Source organism: Tursiops truncatus, chromosome 4 (assembly GCF_011762595.2).
Source record: "Tursiops truncatus isolate mTurTru1 chromosome 4, mTurTru1.mat.Y, whole genome shotgun sequence".
In the NCBI taxonomy this organism is placed as follows: Eukaryota; Metazoa; Chordata; class Mammalia; order Artiodactyla; family Delphinidae; genus Tursiops; species Tursiops truncatus.
The window spans coordinates 36,082,390-36,108,343 of record NC_047037.1 but is presented as its reverse complement, the minus strand read 5'-3'; the positions used below and the strand labels follow the sequence as shown (position 1 = coordinate 36,108,343).

At 42.2% G+C, this 25,954-nt stretch overlaps 2 protein-coding genes across 4 annotated transcripts in view; one reads left to right on the top strand and one right to left on the bottom strand.

Annotated features, from left to right (window-relative positions):
- Positions 1 to 1,971: 1,971 nt before the first annotated feature.
- Positions 1,972 to 13,512, top strand: SSR3 (signal sequence receptor subunit 3). 2 transcript variants are annotated; one of them, XM_004325162.4, is made up of 5 exons: positions 1,972 to 2,220; positions 3,427 to 3,553; positions 7,313 to 7,411; positions 12,032 to 12,163; positions 13,226 to 13,512. In XM_004325162.4, exons 1-5 carry the CDS (start codon positions 2,088 to 2,090, stop codon positions 13,290 to 13,292), a joined length of 558 nt encoding a protein of 185 aa, XP_004325210.1. In that variant the 5' UTR covers positions 1,972 to 2,087; the 3' UTR covers positions 13,293 to 13,512. The 2 variants fall into 2 exon arrangements, with proteins under 2 accessions (XP_004325210.1, XP_019801836.1); XM_019946277.3 differs by lacking the exon at positions 1,972 to 2,220 and adding an exon at positions 2,360 to 2,480.
- A 4,067-nt stretch (positions 13,513 to 17,579) lies between these two features.
- KCNAB1 (potassium voltage-gated channel subfamily A regulatory beta subunit 1) overlaps positions 17,580 to 25,954 on the bottom strand; it is a 396,177-nt gene continuing 387,802 nt past the window's right edge. For both annotated transcript variants that reach the window (XM_019946228.3, XM_019946229.2), the window contains exons 13-14: positions 24,578 to 24,666; positions 17,580 to 19,444 (exon numbers count right to left, since the gene is read on the bottom strand). In XM_019946228.3, coding sequence (XP_019801787.1) covers positions 19,355 to 19,444; positions 24,578 to 24,666 — 179 coding nt within the window. In that variant the 3' untranslated portion in view covers positions 17,580 to 19,354. The remainder of the gene's footprint in view (positions 19,445 to 24,577; positions 24,667 to 25,954) is intronic.

Sequence of the window (25,954 nt, the reverse complement as noted above, 5' to 3'; positions counted from 1 at the left end):
AGATTCTCTTCTGTTTAAATTTATTACCTTTAGTTTCTATTCTTGGTTTACAAAGTGCATTAATTTTTATCTACTAACATTTCAAACTTTTATCTTTTTTTAATTGTTTAGATATTTTTCTCAGGTGTAATTATTTTTAACCTCATCATTATTGTTTCTTATTTTCTTCCTCTTTTACTTTTAACTAGCTTGTTGATTTTGATCTTACAGTTTCTGATTTTATCTGTTATCTTCTTTTTTATCATTGATTTATAAATAGCAAGCAAGAAATCTAGTTAAAGAGACAGATCCAAAAGGTTTTGCTGATGAATTAGTCACAAATGGAGAGCAAGAGGAAGGAATTAAGTGTTGAAACTTAACATTTTAGCCCTAGCAAATGGGTGAAAAAGGATGTGATTTATTAAGGTAGGAAAAACAGAGAGGAATATTTTGGAAGAGAAAAATACGAGTTTCTTCACTATCACCACCACCACATAATAAAAGAAAGCACATTTAAACATTAAAAAAAGAAAACATAAATGTAGATATTTTTAAATGAATAGTTTGTTTTCTGAAAAATTCACTAGATGGTCCATTTTTTCTTCTTATTTTGCTGTGATTGGTGAAAACTTCTGGCATTTGGGAATACTTGCTGTAGATGATGGAAGGATTTATATTTCAGGAAAACTCATTGTGGTATCTATACAGAAAATAGGTTGAGGACTTCCCTGGTGGTGCAGTAGTTAAGAATCTGCCTGCCAATGCAGGGGACACGGGTTCGAGCCCTGGTCCGCGAATATCCCACATGCCGCGGAGCAACTAAGCCCGCGCGCCTAGAGCCCGTGCTCCGCAGTAAGAGAAGCCAACGCAATGAGAAGCCCGCGCACCGCAACCAAGAGTATACCCCGCTTTTGCGGCAACCAGAGAAAAGCCTGTGTGCAGCAACAAAGACCCAATGCAGCCAAAATTTTTAAAATATAAATAATTATTTTTAAAAAAGAGAATAGGTTGAAAAAGCCTGAAGACAGAAAGCTCCATTAGAACGGAAGCTGTGAAGGTCAATTACAACTGGAGAAGGTGAGAAAGATCTCTATTAACAGATCTGTTAAGTTGGTTGTTGAAGTTTTGCCTGTCAGTAGATGAAAGAAGCTTTTGCTGAGAATGAAGTGGTTGAGGATTAATTTTTGAAGAAAAAGTGATAACTCGAGTTAATGGTATTTAGTTGTTTTAATCAGCATATTCAATTTTCTGAACTTCAGAGGCCTGTCCAGCCAACATATTGTCTTAGTATTGTTTTACCTAGCATGGCTTTGGAGGCCACATTATTTCAACTAAATCTTTAAAGTAATAAAAGTGTAGTAATTTGTAAATGTATTGGACACATGTTAAATATTATCTTCAGCAATGAGAAGAGTTCCTTATAAGCAAGAGTGCATTTTTTGTACAAAGGTAGGCTGTTACTTTGTTGAAAAGATCCCACACCCTGGAGACCAGCATTGCTGGTCTCTCACCCTCAAAATGGGCATATCATAGGATTCTTGAGGATATTTAATGAAATAATGGCTGTGTAAAGAAGGGGCTCAACACATGCTACCTACCTATACTTATCTTTCTCCTCTTCCTCTTCCAACGCCCCAGTGTAGGTACCCACAGGGCCGGCTAACCATGCGCCCATTGAATGAATGACCATATGACTCAGAGCTCCTTATTTTGGAATTTCGACCGCTTGGCAAGCATGAGTCTACCAGCATCTGTGAAGTGTAACGTCAATAACGTTTTGTTAATTTAAAAAAAAAAAAAAAGCACCCACTAAACTACAAGTCCCGGCTTTTTCCTAGAAACTGACGAGTCACGTGACTTGCCCGGAATCCGGAAGTCTGGCCCGCTCGCCCAATCATGCCGAGAAACCTACGTAGCGGCGCCAGGATGGCCAATCCTGCTGACGCTTGCCCCGCGCCGCGCAACGCCGGGTCCCTCTTCCGCGCGCGACGCTGATGGGTCGTTAGCGGATACGGTGGCCGCGGGGGTGGTGTCAGCGGCCTCTGCCCGGCTTGGCGCCCGGCTCGGAGCCTGACTCGGCCCTCTCGTCTCGCAGCTGCGGTTCCACCATGGCTCCCAAAGGCAGCTCCAAGCAGCAGTCTGAGGAGGACCTGCTCCTGCAGGATTTCAGCCGCAACCTCTCGGCCAAGTCCTCGGCGCTCTTCTTCGGGAACGCCTTCATCGTGTCCGCCATCCCCATTTGTGAGCGCTTGGAGAGAGGCGGGCGGGGAGGCCGCCGGCGGGTCGGCCTGGGCGGGGACGTGGCAGGGCCGGGCGGACCGGCGAGGCGTGAGCCGGCGCCCGCACTCTCCCCAGCTCGCCCTGGGCTCGGGGGCAGCACGTAGCTTCTGTGGGCCTCCGTGATCTGGTCCAGGGTAGTGGTGGGCGGCATCCCAGGAGAGTCACCTGTGGCGCGTTTTAAAAGTACGCTAGCTCGTTCCCGGGCCTCACTCCTGCGGATTGTGAGTTACTCGTTCCGGGATGGCGGCCCCGAATCAGTATTAAAACTAACGCTCGGGTTAAGATCGTGTGATGTTAACATTTAGGCATATAGCCTATTTGCTTTTTTTCCCTACAACTATCGTTTGCTCTTACGAGATCTTAAACTTATTACTTATTTTGGAGAAACTCATGAATTAAGATGAGAGACATTAACACCTGCACTGAATTAGAAGTGTAGCTTTAGGAGAACTGCTTCACGCAGAACATTATTTTCCTAGTTTGACGAGAGAAGTTGCTAAGGGCCCGCTCTACAATGTGTAGTAACCCTTTTAATAAGCCTATTAGGGCAATTCTGAAATTCTTACTTGGATGGAAAAACTACACAGCCTTGGCCAAGGTTGTTTTTAGAGCTCAGGGTTCCCGAATGTGAATTTCCTCTCACATTGCTGCACTGTTGTTGGACAGTCAAATCCAGATGTATTTTCTCTTTCGGTTTTATAAAACCCAGCGTGCAGTTAACGTGGTGTGGAGCCTTTTGGTTCACTGGCTGCACTGAGCACTGCCTTGATTTCAGATAACAGCCACGTCAGCGTGTAAACTCTGGTTTGGGGCTGCACATGGCGTTTTGGAATGGCCTGTAGTTAGCGTTATAGTACCCTTTAGAATGAAATTTGAAGTCTGAATTGTGATTTTGTTGAGCCAGGGTTCTCATTTTAGAAGCAGAAGTCTCATAATGTACTAGTTATAGAAAGGTTATGTTTTTCAAGTGTTCTCAACTAGGGAAACTTGAGACTAACGTTTTACTGGATATCTCACTTCTGAAGTTCCCCTTGTACTGTACTGGATTCCCTAATCAGGGCTGTATTTTACCAGGTTTAGCTATAATTAATTCAGCAGGCTTTTGTAACTGGCTGGTAATATTTTGTTTCTTTTTGTATCCCCCCTCCCCCTTTTATCTTAATTCAGGGCTATACTGGCGAATATGGCATATGGATCTTATTCAGTCTGCTGTTCTGTATAGTGTGATGACCCTAGTAAGCACATATTTGGTAGCCTTTGCATACAAAAATGTGAAATTTGTTCTCAAGCACAAGTAAGTATATTTCTCAAGAGAAAGTATATATTGTTGCATTTTTATATAGTAGGAGGTCTTCTTAAAGACCATTTGTGTGTGTGTGGGTTTCAGTAAGCACTATTTTGAGATACATATGTATGTATATTTGGAGGGGGAGGCACATTAATAGTATGAAGGAGTAGCAACTAATCGAAAAGCAGAGACAGTGCTTCTAACACTGCTATGGAAGTGGGTATTGATGGTGGAATTAAAACACTTAAGTACCATCCTTAATCATTGGGTTCAGAAAAACAAACCCACCAAGTAAAGTAACATTTTAGAAGTCAAATGGAATTCTTTCTAGAAGGAGTTGTTCCGGGCTCACCATGTAGAATTTTTGGATGTGAAAGAAGTGGTCTTTTTTTCTTATATTTAACACTGACATTTTTAATGCTAATTGCATTTTTCTTATGAGAATATGGAAATGTAAAAGGTTACTCTATTTCCTCTATTTCTACCTTCATTTTATCATGTCACTCTCCTGACAACTCTTCATGGCCTTCTCTTTTCTAAATGTATTAAATCCAGATTCTTCCAGGCCCTGGAATGCAAGTCTTCTGCCTCCTACCAGTAGGGCCTTGTCTTTTAGGATTGGGTCTTAGATCTTCTGACTCAGCTTTGAACTGACTTCTGACTCATCCTTTGAAGGTGACTCATTCCCTCCCTCATTTAGAATCATCTCTCTTTCTTTCCATTCTTACATGTCTGGTATTTCAAGACTTCGGAATCTTTTCCAGAGAAATCTTAACTGTCCTTATTGTTCCTGTGTTAAGCTTTCTAGTGATGAGTAGAAACACATTGAGATGATCTCAGTTAACAGGGATTTATTGTAAGGAGGCCAGAAATGGTCTCAGCAGCTGAAACTGGCCTCAGCAGCCTCTCCACTGTCGTTCTTGAGTCCAGGTTGGAGTCCAGGTTGTGCGTGGCTGTTGCTAGAACGGCTAAATCCAGGTCATCTTTGTTGTCTCCCTGCTTGACAGCCCCTCTTCACTAACTGCCATGCCAGGATTCAGCCCATCTCGGTCTCTGCTGTCCTGGGCTGTCTTTCTTGTGAGGCATGGCCATCTGTGGATAGCGAAGCCCTCAGAAGTGGGCGTTTTGCATCACCCATCCTTTGTGATTCCCTTGGAATTCAGTCCCTTTGGGACCTAGTGTTTTTTCACTTGTTCTACATATCATTTTTATTCGCCTTTTTGGAGTCAAAAATCATGTTCTTTCCCCTCATTTCTCCTTTCGGCTTCTTGAGGGCAACTGCCATGTCTTTTGTTTATTTCCCTTACAATAGTTAATGGTACATTTAATTTAGTTCAGTAAAATTTCAGTGACCTACTGACTTAATACACTCTCTGAATGGAATTATTTTTTAGTCATAGTTTTGGTGTAATATTAAATATTGCTACTGACATCAAAACTCCTACAGATTGGCAAGATTGTTAAGGCTTAAAGAGCCAGCAAGATTCTGAGTGTGGGTAGGTGTTGGTAAAGAGAATGGCTTCAGAGTCGACAGTCTGGATTCCAGTCCCAGCTCTGCTGCTCTTAAATGCAGAACCTTGGGCATGCATTTCATCTTTCTAGACTTCAGATTCTTGAGCTGTAAAATGGGAGTACTAATGGTACCTCGTGGGATGGTGAGGATTAAATATGATACGTGCGACATAAACCATGGTGTCTGGCATGTAATAAATGTTTGTGTGCAGTGTTGGAGAGGTTGGGGGTGAGAGATCCCATAGGAATTTTTTTTTTAATGTGGCATGATTTTAAAAATGTTTGCAAAGATGTTTTTTTTATCTCAGTTGGCTGAGAGCTGGGCCCGTGGATTTCCCTGTTTTGTTTTAGAGCATTCAGCGCTGAGTGAGGTTTGTTTTCTAAGAGCACTGAGATGGAGGGTAGGGCTTCTTGAGTTGTAATAAACCTACAGTGTGGCTGTTAATGTCTCTGTTAGGCGAGTATAGGATTGTAGACATAGAAGAGAAATTAACTAGTTATCTGGTTCAGTGTCTTCAGGAAGATTTGTCATGTGGACAGATGATTGACTATTTGTCCAAGAGATGCTTAGAGCCAACTCCTGAAAATAGTTTATGCCTGTGTCCTAGCACCCTGACAGTTGGGGGTGGTGGTGTGTGTGTGTATTTTTTTTTACCCTCTATTCTGCTAAGAAAGGTTTCTGCTGTAAACCATGTCCATTTCTTATCAATTGGCCTTTCCTAGAAAAAAGCAGTCTTATGGGAAGTTCAGGAAACACTTAATAAGTGCCTGGGATTTGCTAGAGCTTAAGAGATGAGAGTCTCTGCCCTGCGGAACTGAACTTTTACATAATAAAATGAGTCAGGGAAAGTGGGACATTATAGTGTCTTAAAGTATCTCTTAAAGCAGCTACCTGCTCTCTTAGCTGCCTTTTTCTTTACGTTTCAGAACTTATTTCCTTTTACCTGTTTTTTTTAGACAAACTGATTTTCCTCCCTCCAGTTATCAATCTGTGGAAAAATACATCAGTTGAAGCTGACTAAAGGTTTTCTTTTTAATAATGTCACTTCTAACTTGATTCTTGAGTGAGAGATAGAGATGGAGATACAGGTAAAACCAGCCTGAATTTGTGCTTAATTTGTAGCCCAGAAGCTCATGTGGTTGGAGAAAGGTTGAGAACTATTGCCTTGAATGATCTTGGGCTTTTCAGGAATCCATCCTGATTTTCCCACAGTTTCCTTTGGTCCACTGACCAGAACTTAATATACATAGTAATGAGGATTGAGTAATTGAACATAGATTGAACAGATATCTGTCTCTATGGTGCACATCCTGTTGCTTTCAATACATCTCAGTATCGTGTTGAATGTTTTCTTAGTGGGACTTTGTAATTGTTATATTTTGCTTGTGATCAGTTATTACTTTTTCTATGTTTATGGCTAATCAGTTTCTCCCATATTATGAAAAATAAATCATGTTGAATTTAAATGTCTAATCTTTGGGAGGCTTTTTGTATTTCATCACAGGTTAAATTTTATCCTCTCTTTCACTAGCAACCCCATCTGATAAAATTCACCTCATAGATTTTTTTAGGATTATGTCATTTCTTTCTTTATCTGACTTATCACTAAAGATTCTGATTTGATTTCTTGAATAACACTTCCAGCCTTTTCTGGCTAATTCCGTATTATCTCTTGGTGCAACTCTCAAACCAGTAGTTTGTTTAACTAAAAGTGCTCTGGTCACTCCTTAACCATGTGGTATTATTTCTTTTTAGTGAAATTCCCCTTTGGAGTAAAGTTAAAAGCTTTACTTTAAGATATTACAGCTATTAATTCTGTCTTTGTTAAGCTTAGTTTTCTCTCCTGTTATTTATTGGAATTGAAATCATGTATCATTTGCTAATGCCTTAACAAATTTATTTGTGGAACAGTTAAATTATGAGTTAAAACAAAGTGGAGCTATAATGATTCATAACTAAACTGTGTTAATAGCATTTGACTTTTATTTCCATATTAAATACCTAACTTAGGAAAATTCTTCCTTTTAAGCAGAAATCAAAACACATCACTAATAAACCACATCTTGGAAGTTTCTTGAACTCCCTTTCTTTTGGCTAGCACAGTGTAATAAACTTGGAACTTTCTGTCCAGCTTATTTTCTTGAAATGTAAAGTATATAGTTGCCAATACAAGATACGAGTACAGAGTGTTTCTGAGAGAGTGTGATGTTCACTCCTGGAGCATGTGGAAACCTTTTTTCTTTTCCTTCCAGAGTAGCACAGAAGAGGGAGGATGCTGTTTCCAAAGAAGTGACTCGAAAACTTTCTGAAGCTGATAACAGAAAGATGTCTCGGAAGGAAAAAGATGAAAGGTTTGGCTCCCTATTTAAAGTGTTTGTGGTAATCAAAAAGGGGGTTGTTTGTAGAAAATAAGTTTTTGGTTTCTGCTTAGAGCATGTGGATATTAGAATTACCTGAGGAAAACGTTGGTATTAGAAGTCAGGGTAATGAGAATAATAACTGACTTTTTGAGTTTTTATTACTACCAGATACTTTTCTTTGTGCTGTACACAGTTCATTTATTCCTCCAAAGAGCTCCATGAGGTAGGTACTATTGTTTTCTCCACTTTACACCTGAGGAATCTGAGGTACAGAAAGCTCGGGTACCTTGCCCAAGGCCATAGATTAGTGTGTGGTAAAACCAGGGTAAGAGTGCAGCTAGTCTGACTTGAGAGCTTGTATTCAGCTGCTCTGCTGGAATTTAGGAGCCTGCAGAGCTGTGTCCAGTGCTGGCTCTGCCACTTGGTAGCTGTGTGACCTTGAGGCTATCACCTAACCCCTCTGGGTCTGAAGAGTTTATGTTGTGTTGTGTGTTAGCATTTTTAGGTGGTGGTATTTCTGCTCCTGAGCTTTCCTGGGGACATCTGGTTCTTGGTTATCTGCATTGTTTGGGAAAAAGAAAAGAATTAGGTTTGTCTCCTGTTGCCGAATTCTGTGCCACATTTGTTAGTCCCACCCCCAATTTTTCCTGACAGCTGCTGTTAGAAGGCTAAAAAACAGTCTGACATCTGAATAGAAGTCTCTGAATGATTGAGTAAACTTGTGCTTAAGAGTTGCCAGATGGTTTAATAGAGTCATGAGTCGAGGCTGTTTTCATGGATCTTAAATTTTAGTATCTACGAGGTGCTTTATGAAACGGAATTTTTATCCCACTTTTCTCCAGAAAGACTTTGTGGGGACTTGCAATATTAAATTGCATGTGAAACAAAGCAATACAATTTAAAAAGATCAGAAACCGTTTAAAAGTAAGAAAAGGTGGATGAACAAGGACTCAGCATTAGTTACAGCAGTTGGGCACTAAACTCAGCTCTGAGCTTCCAAGTGTCAGAGGAAGCATCCAGAGTCACCCAGCTTTCATTGCTGGATGAGAAGCAGCGTGCACGTCCTTCTGGAAAGAAACTTTCCTGGCGCTGAATCTTGGAAGGACTTTATCAAGTGGATCCTTATTTAAGGGACACTGAGTAACTTAATGAACAGTGTCTTCTACTGTGGTTTTGGACAGGCACCAGAACATTATTGAAATGATTACGTCCTATGGATCCTTCATAAAACTGAAGGCACAATATTAAACTCATGACAGTGAAGGCCTGTTTTCTATGGAACCGCTTTAAAGACCTCTGGCTCTGCATAGCTTTTGTTTTTAGAATTGCAAAGTTTTTTTTTTTTAAAGATTTTTTTGATGTGGACCATTTTTTAAAAAATTAATTAATATTTATTTTTGGCTGTGTTGGGTCTTCATTTCTGTGCAAGGGCTTTCTCCAGTTGTGGCGAGCCGGGGCCGCTCTTCATCGCGGTGCGCGGGCCTCTCACTGTCGCAGCCTCTCCTGTTGCGGAGCACAGGCTCCAGACGCGCAGGCTCAGTAGCTGTGACTCACGGGCTTAGTTGTTCCGCGGCATGTGGGATCTTCCCGGACCGGGGCACAAGCCCGTGTCCCCTGCATCGGCAGGCGGACTCTCAACCACTGCGCCACCAGGGAGGCCCTGCATAGCTTTTTTTTTTTTTTTTAATTTTTTTTTTTTAAATAGCTTTTTTATTGCAAGTTTTTGCATAGGGATAGATATTAGAGAATCTAGACCACTTTCTTTTAACCTTTTCATCAAATTTTAATATTCATTAGAACATTGGTTCTTAAATGGAATGCACATCATAGTTACCCAAATTTCAAAATGCTTGTTACAAGTTCTTACAGGTTTTAGGTGATTAATTGTATCAGAGATGGCAGATGGGTCTCTTCTGCCCACTACAGACTTGCCTGATTTGGTCTGGCACTTTTTCTTGATCCTGGGATGTGTCTCAGAATCTTTCTCAGTGTGGTGTTCAGGTAGTCTCTACTAGTGGATCAGAGTTGGAATTGGAAATGAAACCTCTTCGCCGTTGTCTAGTCCAGGTATTTCAGAGTAGGATGAAATGGAGGTTTTATTGATATATAAAATGCAGAGTGTCAGAATATTATAAAATTTTCATTCTTGTCACCAGTAGAAACGTGTGCTGTTTGTAATTCTCTCGCAAAGGCCATGCTGGATACAGTTGTACCCAGGTCTGTACTCATTATTGATGCTGCTAACTGGATCCAAGACTCCCTTTAAGATCCAGTATTTTTCTTCCTCAAAGGATTAGTTACTTCCAATAGATTTAAGAGAAGGCTTATCGGCATCTTTCTGCCCAGAAGGGTATCTTCAAACCTCCATCTAAAATCATTTGGAATACGGACTACATGCCACTTTGAACCTACTTTTCTACCTTTCCAAGGAAATTAGCAGAGGAGAATCAGATTCATTAACATTTGTCCCAAGGTACAAATGTTATTTCTCCTTGACTTACTGACGGTCCATCATTTAGTATTATCAGATTGTAAGAGTTGTTGAGTTTTTTGGTCTCAACTTTTCTCCTGTTTTAGGAAGTGCTCCTTGGAAAAATGACTGCTTGAGAAGTTCTCCCAAACTAGATTTCCTACCAGTGAAACTTTTGTGGAACCATTGCTGATGAGGGCAAATGGAGGTCCTAAACTTTTTCAAAATAAACCAGGGTGGACTAGAAAAAGTTGAGAGCTGTCAGACAGTCCTGACTGTGTATACCCTGATGTAACACACGGTCTTTGCGAGCTGGGATAACCTAAAGGATTAAGCCACTCTTTCATCAAAAATGTCTTGAAGATGGTTCTGATTCAGGGCATGATGGGGAGTTAGGGAAAATTGCTGCGGTGGAGGTGTGATAATTTAATCACCAGCAGTAAAGGCATGCTAGTGGCCTACTTAAGGAACCTGTCTTCACTGGGTCTTGTGCCAGAGCCTTAAAAACAGAGGCAATTGTTCTGAGTGTTTTGTAGCATTAAACCGTGTTGGGACTATGGATATTTCTGGGCTGGTGTTTTCTTTGATCATTGTTAGAATGGTGTAATGTATTAATTCCAAGTCACGTATAGTTTTTAAATTTACATTTAAACTTCTCTGAAATCAGAAGCTATTTTATAGTTGATAGCTGCATTTAATGTAATGTCCTTCACTTCTTCCAAAGTTTACAGCAAATTGAAGATTTATTAAGTTGATGGTATCTACAGAATCAAGGAAATATGGCGTATGTATTAGAGACCACAAATTTCTTCTGACGAAGATGAGGCTAAACCTTCCATTTAGCTCCTTTACAGCCATGCTTGTTGACTTTGGATTAGAACATTTGGTGACTAAAACATGGCAGTTAGTACTGACGTTAGCCATAGTGCTGTCCTTAGGATTAGTTGGGGCTACTATCTGGCCCCAGAGTAATGTATCTTTCTGGGGGAGAAAACATCTATGGCAATGAGTTACAGCCTTTTTGATAATGACCTGCAGTAAAAAATATATATATATATTTTACTCTTTGACCAAATACACTTTTACATACACACATGTAAATGTTTCACAGAACAATAATTATTACCCTACTGTATGTGATGCACTTGATACTTTTCTGTTTTTTCCTTTTTTTCTTTAACGTGCTGGTCTCAACTCACTCTAATTTTTCCCGAACATCAGATCCACTCAGTTGATTTCATGTCCCACTAATGGGTCACAGCCTACCTACTCTTTTAACTTTGTAAATTGCTTTACAAAGTTAATTAACTGAGGGAAATAAAGGTTCCCTTATTCATAGGCACCCTGGAACTTCCTGTTGCCTGTGTGAAGAGGTAAAAGAAAAGGTTGATAAAGTACTAGTAAATTACTATGATATCATAATGCGTAAAGAAGATTAAATAAAAAGTAAATGGGTTTCACAGAAGTTAAAAACTCCTCCTAATGGTCAAGCAGATTCTTAGTTTGAATTAAATAAAGATGGATAAAGAGAGTCACAGACAAGTCTGCTTCTGTGATGCCACAGCTAGCTTTGTCCATGGGCTTGTCTTAAGGCGAAATATTGAAGGCTGACATCTGTAGACTGTAGAGGGTCTCAAGCCTCAAACAGCTGAGAAAGCCCTGTCAGGCTGCTAATCATCAAGTTTGTTTTGGGTGAGTACCTAGAGAAAGATGCCTATTTCAGTTGCTGATGAAACCAAGCTAATTTCAATTAATCAGTCCCTTCCTGCAAAGCTCTAACTGCCTGGGAAAAAGGTAACATCCCCAGCAACTGTTTCTTGAGCATGGATAAAGTTTTTGTCTTTTTTGGCTGCATCGTGCGGCTTGTGGGATCTTAGTTCCCTGACCAGGGATTGAATCTGGACCCCAGCAGTGAAAGCACCGAGTCCTAACCACAGGACCACCAGGGAAATTCCTGAGCATCAGTAAAGTGAAATATCTTTTTCAGTAGGAAAAAGGAGACAATGCTGACTGAATTTAATATTAAAAACAGATTCTGCCCAGAACACTTAAGGAAGAACTTACTATGAGCTAGAGCCATGTGGTATTTAAAATTTTTAGTACCTGTTTAAAAACTTAAATGACTTGTTTTGTGTCCACAGAATCTTGTGGAAGAAGAATGAAGTTGCTGATTATGAAGCTACAACATTTTCCATCTTCTATAATAACACCCTATTTCTGGTCTTGGTCATTGTTGCTTCCTTCTTTATACTGAAGAACTTCAACCCCACAGTGTATCCTTTACAGGTTGATTATCTTTTTTAGAAGTCTAGAAACAGTTCGTTTTAGTTTTGATTTGTCTGAGTTATTTTCTGGTAACAAAAAACGACACAGGGAGTCAGTCCTTTAAAAAGCACCGTGACCTCAGGCAAGTTTCTGGACATTTAAAATACGGGCTTTTGGTTTGATCTGAAGTTCTTTTAAGTTTATGAATTAAGACTTCATGATAAATAAGTATTACAAAGCAGTCTTACGTATATGATGATGTGTACCTGCCTAGTTTAAAAAAACTTCTAAGGAGACAAAGCAAACTTGCCTTCTTTGCTACCTCCTGGCATGAGCCCTGTGTCTGCTGGTACTTTGGGGCTTTGGGGTTGGGTGGATAGGCAGTGGAGTTAAATTGGCACGTTTCATAATAGCTTAACGGTGTTTCAAGCTGCTCTTAAATTGAGCTTTTGGGCAAGAATCAGTCTTCTCTTATTAAGGTAATTTATTAAAGGTATTATCCAGGGATGTGCAGCCAAACTTTTAACCATTGGAGATTTTGATGTAATAAAATATCAGACACCCTCCAACTTGTATCTCCTGGGATTACTGGAGTGGTGTGCCCCAAACACTCTAGTCCTGAGGCTGAGAGTAGCTGCAGACTTTCAGAACCTCCTTGCTTTTACAGGCTAGTTGTAGCCAAAACACTGATAGACAGGGAAGACTTATTTTTCCTTTGCTCTTGATGTGGGGGTTGGGGGGTTGGGGAAATCAAGTCCCTTCTTCCTCCCCATGTTCTTTGATCAGTTCGTTTCCTGCAGGTTAAATGGAATTCAGATGTTTTATTTGTGATCATGTGTTCTAGGTTTCTGTCTCAAGTGTTTTCTTTTTAAAATTGGAACACGTTTCCTGTGAATGTTCTTCATTCTTTATAATCTCCTCTCTTGTAAATTGCATTTGCAGACATTAATGACATTATTGTCATTAGACAGCGGCAGGAGGGAAACAGTACATTCCAAAGAGATGGGTTCTTTTTGTTTTGTTGAAAACCAATTTGGGGTTGATTTTTCCTTAACATTAAATTCTTACAGGAACTACATTTTGTCCATAAGTGCTTCGTCGGGCCTCATCGCCCTCCTGTCTACTGGCTCCAAGTAGAGCACGTCAGCTTCCCTCCACCGCCCTGGCTTTGTGTCTATGGGTGGCCTGTGGTATATGGAAAAGTAGCAGGGTGGTCAGGGTGGAAGACACACAAGCTGTTTTTGTAAAAGTCTGGAGTTTGAGGGTTTGAAAAACCCAACAAAATGTAATTCAATATTTGTTTATTGGCTCTTTTTTTTTTGACAGATTGTTGAAATTAAATGAATTGAAAGGGAAACTCAAGAGTACCAGGACATTTATTAAAAGGCAAAAGTGTTGCAATATGTTATAATCACAAGGGGAGAAAATAACTTGTTTCCTTGACTTGTCAGAGGTCACAGTAACCTGGACTGAGCTGTTATTATTTATAATAGTAGCAAGAAGTTAATAATTGGTTCTGTGTGTTCCAAGCACAATATTACAACTTTTTTTTGAACCACAAATATCAGAATGAGTCCTCTCCCTCTGGGGGATTGAACAGAAGCTTCATGTTTGCAAGTCTCTGAATTTGTGATTTGAAATAACTCAAAGTTAAAACATTAGTTTCTCCAACTTGGAGAAGAGAAACTTGTGGAAAAGTTGTTCTTTTTTTTTTTTTAAAGGAAGAAAGGCAGCCAAGGTAATAATCTAAAAATAGTGCCTAGGCATATGAGAGTTGTCCTATGCGGTTATTAAAGTACACACTGCTCAGCTCTATAGCTTTGGTCCTGGGTGTCCAGGGAGGTTAGCTTGACCCTACCATGTTGGTTTGACCTATTAAAAGAATGGAATCATTGTTTTCTCTTGACCGGGGTCTCACATCACTGGAGGAATGTTCAATAAGAGAAGCGCTTTCCTGAATATTGATGTGTAAAAGACCAAAGTAATTTTTGTGATCTTAGTTCTGGAATTCTAAGAACTCTCCAAGAAATTACAGTGGTTTTGGTGCTGGTCAGCATTTTTCCATGAGGACTTTTCATAAATTTGACCCTTTAGTCCAAAGGTTCCTATCAATTGTAAACAAAATATTGATCTCTTTAGACCTTGTGGGTCCAGCCAAGAGCAGTCTCTTGCATTTTTTAACCAGTGTGTTTACAGGTAATTATTTTTTTCTATAGGCCACGATTTGAAAAAGTTTGGGAAACTCTTCTTGAACCTACATCACTTAAAAGGTTATGGACTCACAGGTGATAATTCCTGTCAGCTTTTGACCACATCCAGTACTTTTCTACAAACAGTATCTTAAAGGAAATATACTCCCAATGGCTAATCTTAACTTTAATGTTTGGTTTCCACTTCTAAATTTAAGGTGAATGTTGCAAATAATATTCACCATTTATAACTATAGAAAGATATTCACCAGGAGTCCATCTTCCAATTCCATGCTGTTGGATGTTTTGGGAAGTCACATCTAAGAACCTGGAAGGAAGACAGGCCAGGAGTACGTTTGCCTAGTGACCCAGATCATCATTATCTTCAACTGAGGATTAGATTTCATCATTGCTTTTAGAAGTCTGCAGTTCTTTACTTTTCTCTGGTACATTGTTATCCATGTGCCACCACTGGGTAATAAGGGGTTAATGGGGAAGTCAGAAGAAAGACCCTGCATAGTAGTTAGTGTAGCACATAAGAAGTTTATTTTTATTATGTTTTAACTTTTTTTTTTCTGTTGATTAATAACTGGTCAGTAGTTTGGTGGCGTGGCGTTTGTACCAATTGCATTTGCTTATTTGACAAATGACTATTTGACAAACCATCAATGTCTACTGTTTGTTACCAGAGCTGGGTCAAGTAATTTTTTACCTGTAATTTTTAACTTGCAGGTAAAAAATTGCCACTAGGTGGCAGTGCCTGTATAGATGGGAAAAAAATTCTTATAATACAGTATACCTGAGATGGGGTGGCAAAATAGGGGCATCGGTGTGACGTTCTTAATAGAGTGCCTCTTGAGTTAATAAACTGAATAATTTGTAGAAAAGTGAGGAAGCAAAATTTGGTTTTGGTCCTGAAATTTTCCTATGGCACTTTTTGTTTTTAATCCTGATAATAGTTTCTAACTTTCTATACTGTCAGATAAATTCTGACCTATAAGTTCATAAGACATATTCTGATGGTTCTGCAGTTTTAACTAAGGATTTACTGTACCAGTGCTTTACTCTTAGGAGCTGTGGAACCTTTTCCCCAGCACTCTCCGTGTCACCTAGAAAGACTGTGTAGCACATAGAATTATGATGTGCTGGATCTGGCTTAGTTTAGTAAAAGCCTGCTGGAGAATTTTTATCTTAAAAATACCTCTTATCGGGCTTCCCTGGTGGCGCAGTGGTTGAGAGTCCACCTGCTGATGCAGGGGATACGGGTTCGTGCCCCGGTGTGGGAAGATCCCACATGCCACGGAGCGGCTGGGCCCGTGAGCCGTGGACGTTGAGCCTGCGCGTCCGGAGGCTGTGCTCCACAACGGTAGAGGCCACAACAGTGAGAGGCCCGCGTACCGCTAAAAAAACAAAACAAAAAAATGCCTCTTATCCAACACCAGTAAAATAAAAGGGGTTTTGCTGTAATTGGGATTCAAAGTGATTTAATTCCTGTTTTTACACCCCTTGTGATAAGTTAGAAGTTCATTTATAACTTAATACTTGGGTTGAAATTATTCTTAGCCAGTAAAAATCTACTGGTTGACCTATATGGTATATTATTCTAACTTGGATAGAATAATTTGAAGCAAGTTTGAAGTTAACAAATGTGGAGATTGGCTTTATACCCAAAATTCTTATGAAAGGTCTTACTAAGTTTTTTCTTTTTTTGGTCACACCGCATGGCTTGTGGGATCTTAGTTCCCTGACCAGGGATTGAACCCACGCCCTCAGCAGTGAAAGCACAGAGTCCTAACAGCTGGACCGCCAGAGAATTCCCAAAAGGTCTTGCTTATTGAGTATCATTAAGTTTTGCTTTGTAAAATTTATATTTTCCTTAGACTTCTTCGTAAGAACCATGTGATTAAGTATATCATCTTTATTACATTATTTCATGTTAACCATTAATTTCCCATGCATGTAAATGCATATTTTTGTAGTTACTGATCAAATGCTTGTAAGGGCTGTAAGGGGTTATCTCCCACACCTCCTTGGACTCCCAAGTAGGGGGATTCATTGAAGATTAGGAGGGTCTTTTGGGTGGTTGGTTTGATTTTCATGGAGGTGGTTACAGATGAACTTCTCATTGGCCTTCATGAGTTTTCATTGCATTTCTTTGACCTTTCCTTCTTAACTGATCCTGAATTTGGATTCATTTCCAAGTTTTTTTAACTTAAAAAATCACACACACTTTTTCATAAAGCTTTAAAGCTAAAAAAAATCACCCCTAAAAGAGCACTGGACTGGAACACAAAATACTTGGGTTCTAGGCCTGGTTCTGCCATCAACTTGCAGTATGAGTTTGGGCGAGTCCTTTAATCTCTTCAGGCCTGGGTTCCTCATTTGCAGGGAGTGGGGTGGTCTCAGAGGTGGCGAAGGCCCCTTGAAGCCCTGCCATCAACCTGGTGACCCTTGCTGCACACTGCGGATGAAGATGAAGTGGCAGTTCTTACAGTGGGAAGCCAGGCACAGGGCTTCTAGTTTTCATTTCCCTTGGCTGAGGTTTCAGTGTGTGGCTGGCTGCCACCCAGGTTACCCTTTGGAATGGTATGTTCTCTGCCAAGGAAATCTTTCCAGAAAAGAAAGGAAAATGAGAGTGCATGGAAATTTTTCTTAAGGATAGAACTGTGAAATGTACTTATCTAGTATATTTACCATGGCACATGATTTGTATATAAAACTAGATGTTCCCACGGCCAAGCAATGTTGGTATTTGATTTTAATTTGCAGGTTCTTTTAAATGCGTTTGAGAAGCTTTAACCTTAGTACGGAACATATCTAAAACCCAAGGAGAAATATCTCCAGTAGCTAATCATTTTCTCCATTAACAAGAGAAAAAAAGTCTGGGTTGCAAATTAAATCTTTTGATAAATCTATTTCTGTTAGGTATCACTCAGTGCAGCTTACCTGCCAACATTTTTTTTTTTGCGGTACGCGGACCTCTCACTGTTGTGGCCTCTCCCGTTGCGCAGCACAGGCTCTGAACGCGCAGGCTCAGCGGCCACGGCTCACGGGCCCAGCCGCTCCGCGGCATGTGGGATCTTCCCGGACCGGGGCACGAACCCGTGTCCCCTGCATCGGCAGGCAGACTCTCAACCACTGCGCCACCAGGGAAGCCCCCAACATTATTTTTATTTAAGTGATTCTTACTGCCTGTTTTATGAAGATGGGTGTGTGTGTGTATATATCTCCTATAATGATATATATATAGCCTTATAATGATAGATCAGATAAAAACTAATTGTGAGATTAAATGCACAAATGCTTTTATTACTCTAAGCAAATAAACTGCAGTTCCAATTAGACAACTTCAGCTCATTTATGCATACTGGATTGATAGAATGCACAATGAACAACTGAAAAATGATCCATTTCCATCATTAATCTGATACTCTTGGGTAAAAAACGCACTGTTTCCCTATTAGAATACAGGTAATAGTAATCAAAAAGAAAATTTGTTGGTACGTCACACTAACATTTTAAGTTTGAGAACTTAATCATGAAATACATATCTGGAAATGATGGCAGAAAATAGCATTTTAAGCTGATAGTACATTTCTTCTGTAAGTCTCAGTGGTTTCTACATGGGGTCCTGTTGGCCAGAAAATTAAATTAGAATTTCGTACATGCTCAGGTGTCCAAATAGAGATAGAGGACCCTCCCCCCTCTACATACACCTTAAAAGTGGGGAAAAAAGTTTTCTCCCTCCTTACAGGTACGCGCAGTATACTGTCAGTTTTTCTCAAGTCATATATTCATGAGAGTAGGTAGCCAAGTAGTGGCAGGGCGGGATATACCTCAGCTTCTGCGTGCCACAAGGCTAGGCCCCATTAATCCATGCAAAGAACTTTCATGCATATAGTTTAATGCACACAGTGTGATTATGGAATTAGGAAGTTCTTTAACATTTACTTTTCTTTGGGCAAGTTGCTTCACCCAGCATATGCTGAGTAGTGACAGCATTTTTCTCAAAGCCCATGATTCACTTTCATGTTAATAACTTCTCAAAAACACCAAGCATGTAAAATCCCAGTGCTAATTAAACAGCAAACATTTGCCTTTCTGGGTATTTTACAGATTTACTTACAAAACTGAGCATGTGTATATTTATTTTTAAAGCTCAAATATTTAAACTTGCAGAAGCTGTGCCTACAAGCAGTCAAAAGTATAAAGCAGGTTTTAGGAAAATGTAGGTAAAAATGAACACTTCATTGCAGATACATTTTATTCAAAGCTAGGCTTCCATAGTAGTGTAATTCTCCCTTTCATAAGTTAACCAGACTGTCTCTGGTTAAAGACTAGGGTCTTCATCCTTTTACCATCTCTCCATGCAAATGGACATAACATTAGAATCCTAATAGACCACCTTGGAGGAATTGCTATACAGGGCCATTTTTGAGGCCAAGCAACACTAAATATTTAAAAGGTAACGAAAGCAAATACCTAGGCATTTCACTTCTGTTGAATGACAAGTGAAAACAACTCTTGCTAACATGAATGTGAAAATAGAAAAAAAAATGTAAAATTGTTTCAGCTGATTTTTCAAGCAAGACTTCGGAGTGAACAGAGCCTACTCTTTCTGATGCAATCCACATTGCATCTGTGGATGTTGTTCATTTGAAAAAATATATCTGTACAACCTTCTTTAAGTTACTAAATGCCTGAAGGTAGTATGTCTTTCCCCCGCCACATGCTTTCCTTTGCATAAACATGAGATGTACAGAGCAATGTAAGAACAGGTGACTGCAGTCCCAGATAAGAAAATAGAATGGATTTTCCTGGTTGTGAGTTTTCAGATGTGTTCATAATTCAGGTGCACAGTGGTAGCGACAGCAGAAACCTCAGAATCCGGGGAAACTAGAGGTTGAGCAGTGGGCTGCTAAGTGATTCAGAACACCGGCTAGTAACACCGTTCTGTACCTGTATAGACTGCTGCTTTACCCATGCAGCTTCTGCGGCTCATGCACTGCCTTATGATCTATAGTCCTTTTTGCTGTAGGGCTTGTTGCGCAATATGTTATCGATCTCATTTACCACGTGTGATGTCATCTTTGGGAGAACCTGAGAGCATGAGAGGAACAAAGAATGTGGTTAGTACTTGGTACTTGTTCTTTGTGCTCAATATTAAGCAAAGTCATCTAGAATTGGATACATTTATAAACCACCACCAGAATGCTACCTCCCCAGCAGACAGGAAGCTCCCTAAAGTCAGGGGCCTTGTTTTGTTCACACTTTATCTCCAGAGCCCGTAAGAGTACTTGGCCCATAGTAGGTGCTCATAATTATTGGTTGACTGAGTAAATGAAGGCTCATAGAAATATAGAATATCTAGAGCAGCTCTGTCCAATAGAAATGAGAGCCATATATGTAAATTTAGATTTTCTAGTGGCCACAGTAATGAAAGTAGAAAGCAGGTGAAATTAATACATGTTTTACTCCATTATATTCGAAATATCATTTGAACAGGTAGTCAGTATAGAATATTATTAGATGCTTTACATGTTTTTAAGTACTAAATCTTTGAAATCTAGGGTACATTTTACACTTGGAGCGCATCTCCATTTGGATTAGCTTTAATAGCCACAGGTGGCCAGAGGCTACAGTAGTGGATAGCACAGGTCTAGAGACTAAGGAGAGATTCAGTCCAGCTGGTGGACAGAATCCTGGTGAAGGATGGCCACAGGTTAACAGGCATCCCAGGTAGATGGAACAGCATGAAGAAGTGAAAAGTCTGTGAAACGGGGTGATGCAAGTGTAGAGTGAGTGGGGGAGGGGTGGGGATGGTGGGAATAGAGGAAAGGGAAGTTGAGGTAAACAGCGGAAGGCCTTGAATGCCATTTTTTGGAGTTGGGACTTTATGCTGTAGGTGGTGGGGAACTTCTCAGGACTTCTTAGCTGGGAGTGACCCCATCAGACACATGGAGGTATTCTGAAGGAAGAGTTGGAAGGAGATTGAAAGGGGACACATGTTAGAAATTTGTTGCAGTCCTAGCCAGACACTGAGAGCCTTAACTGGACAGTGGCGGTGGAGGAGAAAAGGAGAGTGCCTCTGCGGGACATTCTGGAGGCTGATGGTGATCTCACGACTGGGTGACTAGGAAGATGCTGGTGTAGGTAATTAATTGTTGAGAGACCACAGGAGGAGAAGTTTGGAGCCTAAGTTTGGGGTAGGATATGCTGAGGTGAAGGTGCCTTTGGGATCCCACGTAGAAGTGACTTGCAGGCAGCCAGAAGGGCAGCTGTGGAGCTTAGTGGCAGTGGAAGGACTGGAGTTGAGAATTTGCAAGTCATTTGCACGGTCATGCTCAATGAAGCCCTGGGGAAGGATGAGATCATCTAGGGCCAGCAAGCATTTATTGCAAGAAGTGGGCCAAGGGCACACATTACACCATAAGACAAGGGACAGAGGCAGGCTTCTTGCAGGAATAGTCTGAGCCTGTGTGGAGTCTGTGGTGAAATACATTCATGATGACTGATTCTGAGGTTTCCACCTCACCCTTCCTCTGCTGCAGTCATGTTGGCCAGCGTGACCTTGTCTCCACTCACATGCTCTCCCCAGAAGCCTCAGGGTTTGGCAGGGTGGTAGAGCTCCTTCCTCACTGGTCTGGTAACATTTTCCTCTCTGAATGAAGCTAAAGCACATTTGGTTTCCCACTAGCCTTGGAGCATCAGAGGATCTCAGTTACTGTGCGATTTAAATGTGAGACTGCAACACTGAGACTCAAATCTAGAAGCTGGTTGGAAGTTTTGTGTCTAGAATACAGTGGGCTAGCCATGTGAGGAAAAAAACTCTTCATTCACTACACCAATAAGAAAAGAGATCTAAACATTAGTAAAATGAAACCATAAAAGTACTTGAATAAAACATGAAAAAATAATAGTGTTATAAGACCTAAATGTTCAAGAGAAGCCATACATGAAGAATTTTATGGGAAGTTGCCCAATTTTTTAATGTTGGCAACTGTTTTAAAACATTTTCGTCCCTGCAGGTCACACAAACATCCCATGAGCTAGCAAGTTGCACGCGTAGTAGTATCCTGACTGCAGTAATTGGCGGGTGAGGGGAGGTCTGGCTAGCGTTGCCGGCTGGAGGCATTAGGGGAGCTCTCCCAGGACTGGGTCACTGTCAAGATGGACCTTGGGGATGGAGCCGGATTTGGCCAGCCTGGGGTGGTGGACACTTTGCAGGAGGAGGGCCACTATTCTGGGGATTAGGATCCCAGGGAAGGGAGGGGAGGGGAGATGAGCCGTGGACGGGAAGGCCCGACTGCTGAGGAGCCTGGACTTCTCTGAGTGGATGGTGGGGAGCCTCGAGGTGCTTTAAGGCTGGAGGGTGGGGACCTGTGCAGGTGATGGGCTGCCTGCAGCTGTGGCTCCTCTCCAGCCTCTCATCTCTTGAGGCTCTGATTTATAAATGCCTCTCTAGTTTATGCTCACGTTAGGCACATTCGCTCCTTGGAGCAGCTGCCTTCCTGTGCCCATTAGAAACTTCTTTTCCTTATAGATGCTGGCACTGCACTCTTTCTATCCAGTCCCACCAACTGCTGCAGGGAGCCCCCAGCCACACAATCTACTCTCACCACATCAAGGGGCCCAGTTACAGCCTGCCAAGGGTGGAATCTGTGGCGCTGGGCTCACGGGAGGTGGAGTAGAAAGGGAAAAGGGAAGGTAAACCCTCCTGGTAGCAGCCTCCCTGCTTGGACAACATCCCTTTTCTCTTACCCTTTGAGCATGGAAGCCCCATCGTGCCACCAGCCAGAGCCTTGCTAGGGAGGAAGTGCTTTGGCAAGATGACTGCCTCAGTTTTCCTCTGAAATGTTATCTTTGGCTACCTGGAGTATTGCCACAGCCCAGGAACTACCTTTTCTCTTTTTTACCATCCCAGGCAGTATGAGTCCCCCCTTGCAATGGCAGCCATCACTCTATTAGCTGACAGGAATCCTTTTTCTTGCCAAGCCATCTGCAAGTCATGCCTCTCTTTCCAAAACCTGCAGACTCCTTGACCTTCATGGCCACCATCCTTGCTAGTCCAAGCCACCATCACCCGTCACCCGGACAACCTGTCCTTGCCTTTCTTCATTCTGCTTTTCACACAACAGCCAAAGCAATCTTCCTCCTCTTAAAACCCTCCAAAGGATTTGCTGTGAGTAGAACAAAATTCTGACTTCTCTAGTGTTCCGTGTGACCTGTCCCCTGCCCGCGCCCACCGTCCTTTATGCTCACTGCATGTTGACCACATTTGCCTTAGGCTGGTGCTTCCTGGAAAAAGCCAAGTGCGTCTGCGTCTCAGGGCCTTTGTACTGCTCTTCTGTGTGTCTGCTCCTTCCAGGGCTTTTCACGTGCTGCATCCTCCACTTGAAGGCTTCAGAATAAGCATATCCCAGAGGAGCTTTTGGCAAGGACATTATCTAAAGTGGGCTCACTCATTTCCCAGTTAGTCTCTATTACAATACCATCTTTAGTTACTTAGTAAACCTTCTCACTTGAAATTATTTTATATGTTTCTTTATCATGTGCCTCTGCCACTGGAATATAAGCTCCTTGAAGGATGGGTAATATCTTTCTGGTTTCCTGTGGTGTCCCCAGTGCTGAGTACAGAGTAAGCTCTCAGAGATCTCCTGAATGAACCACGGGATAGAAGAGTGAGTCTTAATTCCCTCTTTCTCAGGCAGCCCGTGAGCTCTTGAGGGCACCGTCCTGTGCTTATCTCGGAACACTCTCTGCCTAGCATGGTGCCAGACGCAGAATAAGCACTCAATGAGTATTAGTGGAATTGAAATCACTGGGTTGCATTTCAGTGCTTTTGTGTATAGACTGTTCCCGTTTCCTCCTCGTCATTGCGGAGCCTTTATCTGTTCCCAGAGCACAAGTGAAAATAAGAAAAGGTGGGGAGGCTTTCTTAAGAGGGAGCAGGGACAGGGAACCCCACAATCTGGGAGGAATTCTCAGAAGCTGAGAGGCAGAGATGATCACCCAGCTGCACAGCCCTAAGAAAGGTGACGGTAGAGAAGAAGGTCTGCACCGTTTATCTGCCAGCATATTCAAGGCTATTCTTCAAAAGGATTTTTTAAAGTTTTAAGTTTAATCAAGCTTGTCCCCACCTCCATCTACTTCCTTCTGGGAGAGGTAACAGGGCTAAGTGCTGGTTTCGGGGACAGATGGACAGGGGAGAAGCTGTGAGGCACTTCTGTTTGGGCAGGTGATACAGCTACGGCAAGAGCCGTGGAGGGGCTCGTTCCTGCAGCCTCTGGCTGGGCTGAGAGTGGGGCAGGCTCAGGACCGAGATGTGACCTTTGGGGGCAGGGGATGGTCACCACAGCCACCAACCTCCACCCTCTCCTCAGAACTCCCAGGAACATCTCTCTCCCACTTCCCCTCCTGCTGCCTTACAGGCTCCCCAAGTACAGCTGCAGGCTTCCTCCAGGCCTAGCAATCCCTGCAGGGGAGGGAATGGGGGTGGGCGCTCCTGAAATTGCCGTTAGGGAGATGTGATCCTGGAATTCTGAGCCTATTTGTCTTAAAAGTGTCAAACATTCATTCATTCAATAGGTATTTCTTGAGTGTTGACTAAGGGCCATAGAGTCTAGGAACTGGAAAATCAGTGGAGAAGCAAGAAAGACACAAGTCTCTGACCTCAGGGGAGACAGGCGATTATACTATGTTATCGTAAGTGCTGTGATGGGGAGAGAGATCCAGGATGCTAGGAGAGCAGAAATGAGGGGCCTGGCACACTGTAGACTGGCAATAAATATTTGTGGGGAAAAAAGTAAATACATGATGTGTGGATATTGTCCTACGGCTACTACATTTCAAGCTGGTTATTAGGCAGGCTTGTGTGGTTCGACCTGGGAACCCAGTCGTCAGGTGTAACATTGCTTGGGTCATAGAATACAGTGTCCCACAGACACAAGCCATCCTGAGAAATGAGCCCGGAGGAGACTGCCTGTTAATCAGCAGAGGACATCCCTGGATCCACATACTGTGAAAGTTCTGTTGCTTCTTTTGCCTTTGTCCCCATTTCCCTTCTTCCCCTATCTAGGAACAAGTAGCCTATTCCCTATATTAGGGGCTTTCATGCAACTCAGCTGTGACACAATGAAGGACAGAGGTGGGGAGATGGGACACTGCCTGGGGGCATCTTCAAAGGCACCAGGAAACTCCCTGGAGTTGGTTGGAAAGGGCTGCAGTACTTGCCTGAATGGCACCGAGGTTTTCAATGAGTTGTTCAGGAGTGGATGATCCCAGGAGCACGGAACTCACACCCTCGTTTCTCAGGCACCACGCTGGGAAGAGAGAGCAGTCGGTCAGGAAGTCAAAGCACTTCTGACTGTTGATGAGTTTGCACACACCATTTGTAGCTTCCGTTGTCACAACCAAAACATATTAATTTGGGGGGAGGATGGACAGCATGCTCCAGGATTAAAAACGTCAGCAGCAACCCCTGTTGTGTGGAGGACTCGGTAGAATCCGTGCACGTGAACTGTGGGCCTAGGGCTCCTCTGCCCCGCAACTGGGGCATCCAGTCTAGCTGCCCAGCCCAGGAACACTGTCTTGTTCCTGAAGACACCTGACACTGCTCCTGGGCGAACGTCTGGATTCCTGTTTGCATCTGTCTTTTCCATCTCATTCATGCTCTCACTTTCCCCTCATCTGTTACATAGAGTCCGTGTAGATTCTGGGTACCTGGGTCCTCTGTCTCCACTGACCTGTCAGCCCTCTCTGGACCTGCCTTTCTTCCTGATGCGAGGTTCATTCTGGGGAGACCGTCTCTCTCACCAGCCCTCAAACCCCTCACCCCTCCTCTGCCTCTAGCAACCTCTACCCTTAAACCCTCTTCAACCCAGGCCTCCTCCCTCTCAGCAGATGGCCTAGCTGCCTACTTTATGTAGAAAATTGAGTCCCTCAGGTAGCATATTCCTTAATTTCCCACTCACCTACGGACACAAGTACACACACTCATACTCCAGTTTCAGAGGCTATGGGGTGCTGTCTGTTCAAAGCCAAACTCTGCCCTGGTCCCATTCCTTTTGCCTTTTCTTGGATTTGATTCATCCATTATTCCTCCCCCTCTCTTGCTCTCCTGGATGTTTGATTTCTTACTATCCTCTTTCTCTTTATCAAGAAGGCATAATCAAATTTCTCCCATTCTAAAATAAGCCTCCTCAGGCCCTTCATACCTGTGTAGCTGCCACCCTACCCTTCTCCTCTTAAACTTGTAAAAGGCCCGATGAGACTCCCTGCATCCCCCTCACATCCCAGTCCCCTTCTCACCATGTCAGAAGCCAGGGTGCCCAGGAAACTCCCTGTGGTTCAAGTAGACTTTGCAGTTTGTACCTGCCTGGAACTAGATATTGCTCTAGGCCCAGGGATGCAGTGTCTGCTGGATGTCCCTGCTAGACACCCCACAGCCACTGTGAACTTCTTGCTACTTAACTAATAAGCCTGTCCCTCTTGGGTTACCAATCTCATTTGGTGGCATCACCAGTAACTTGGCCTCCCAAACCAGAAACCTGGGAGTTATCCTTGGGCACTGTCCTTTTCTGATCCCACATTCCCTTTTAATTGTCATCT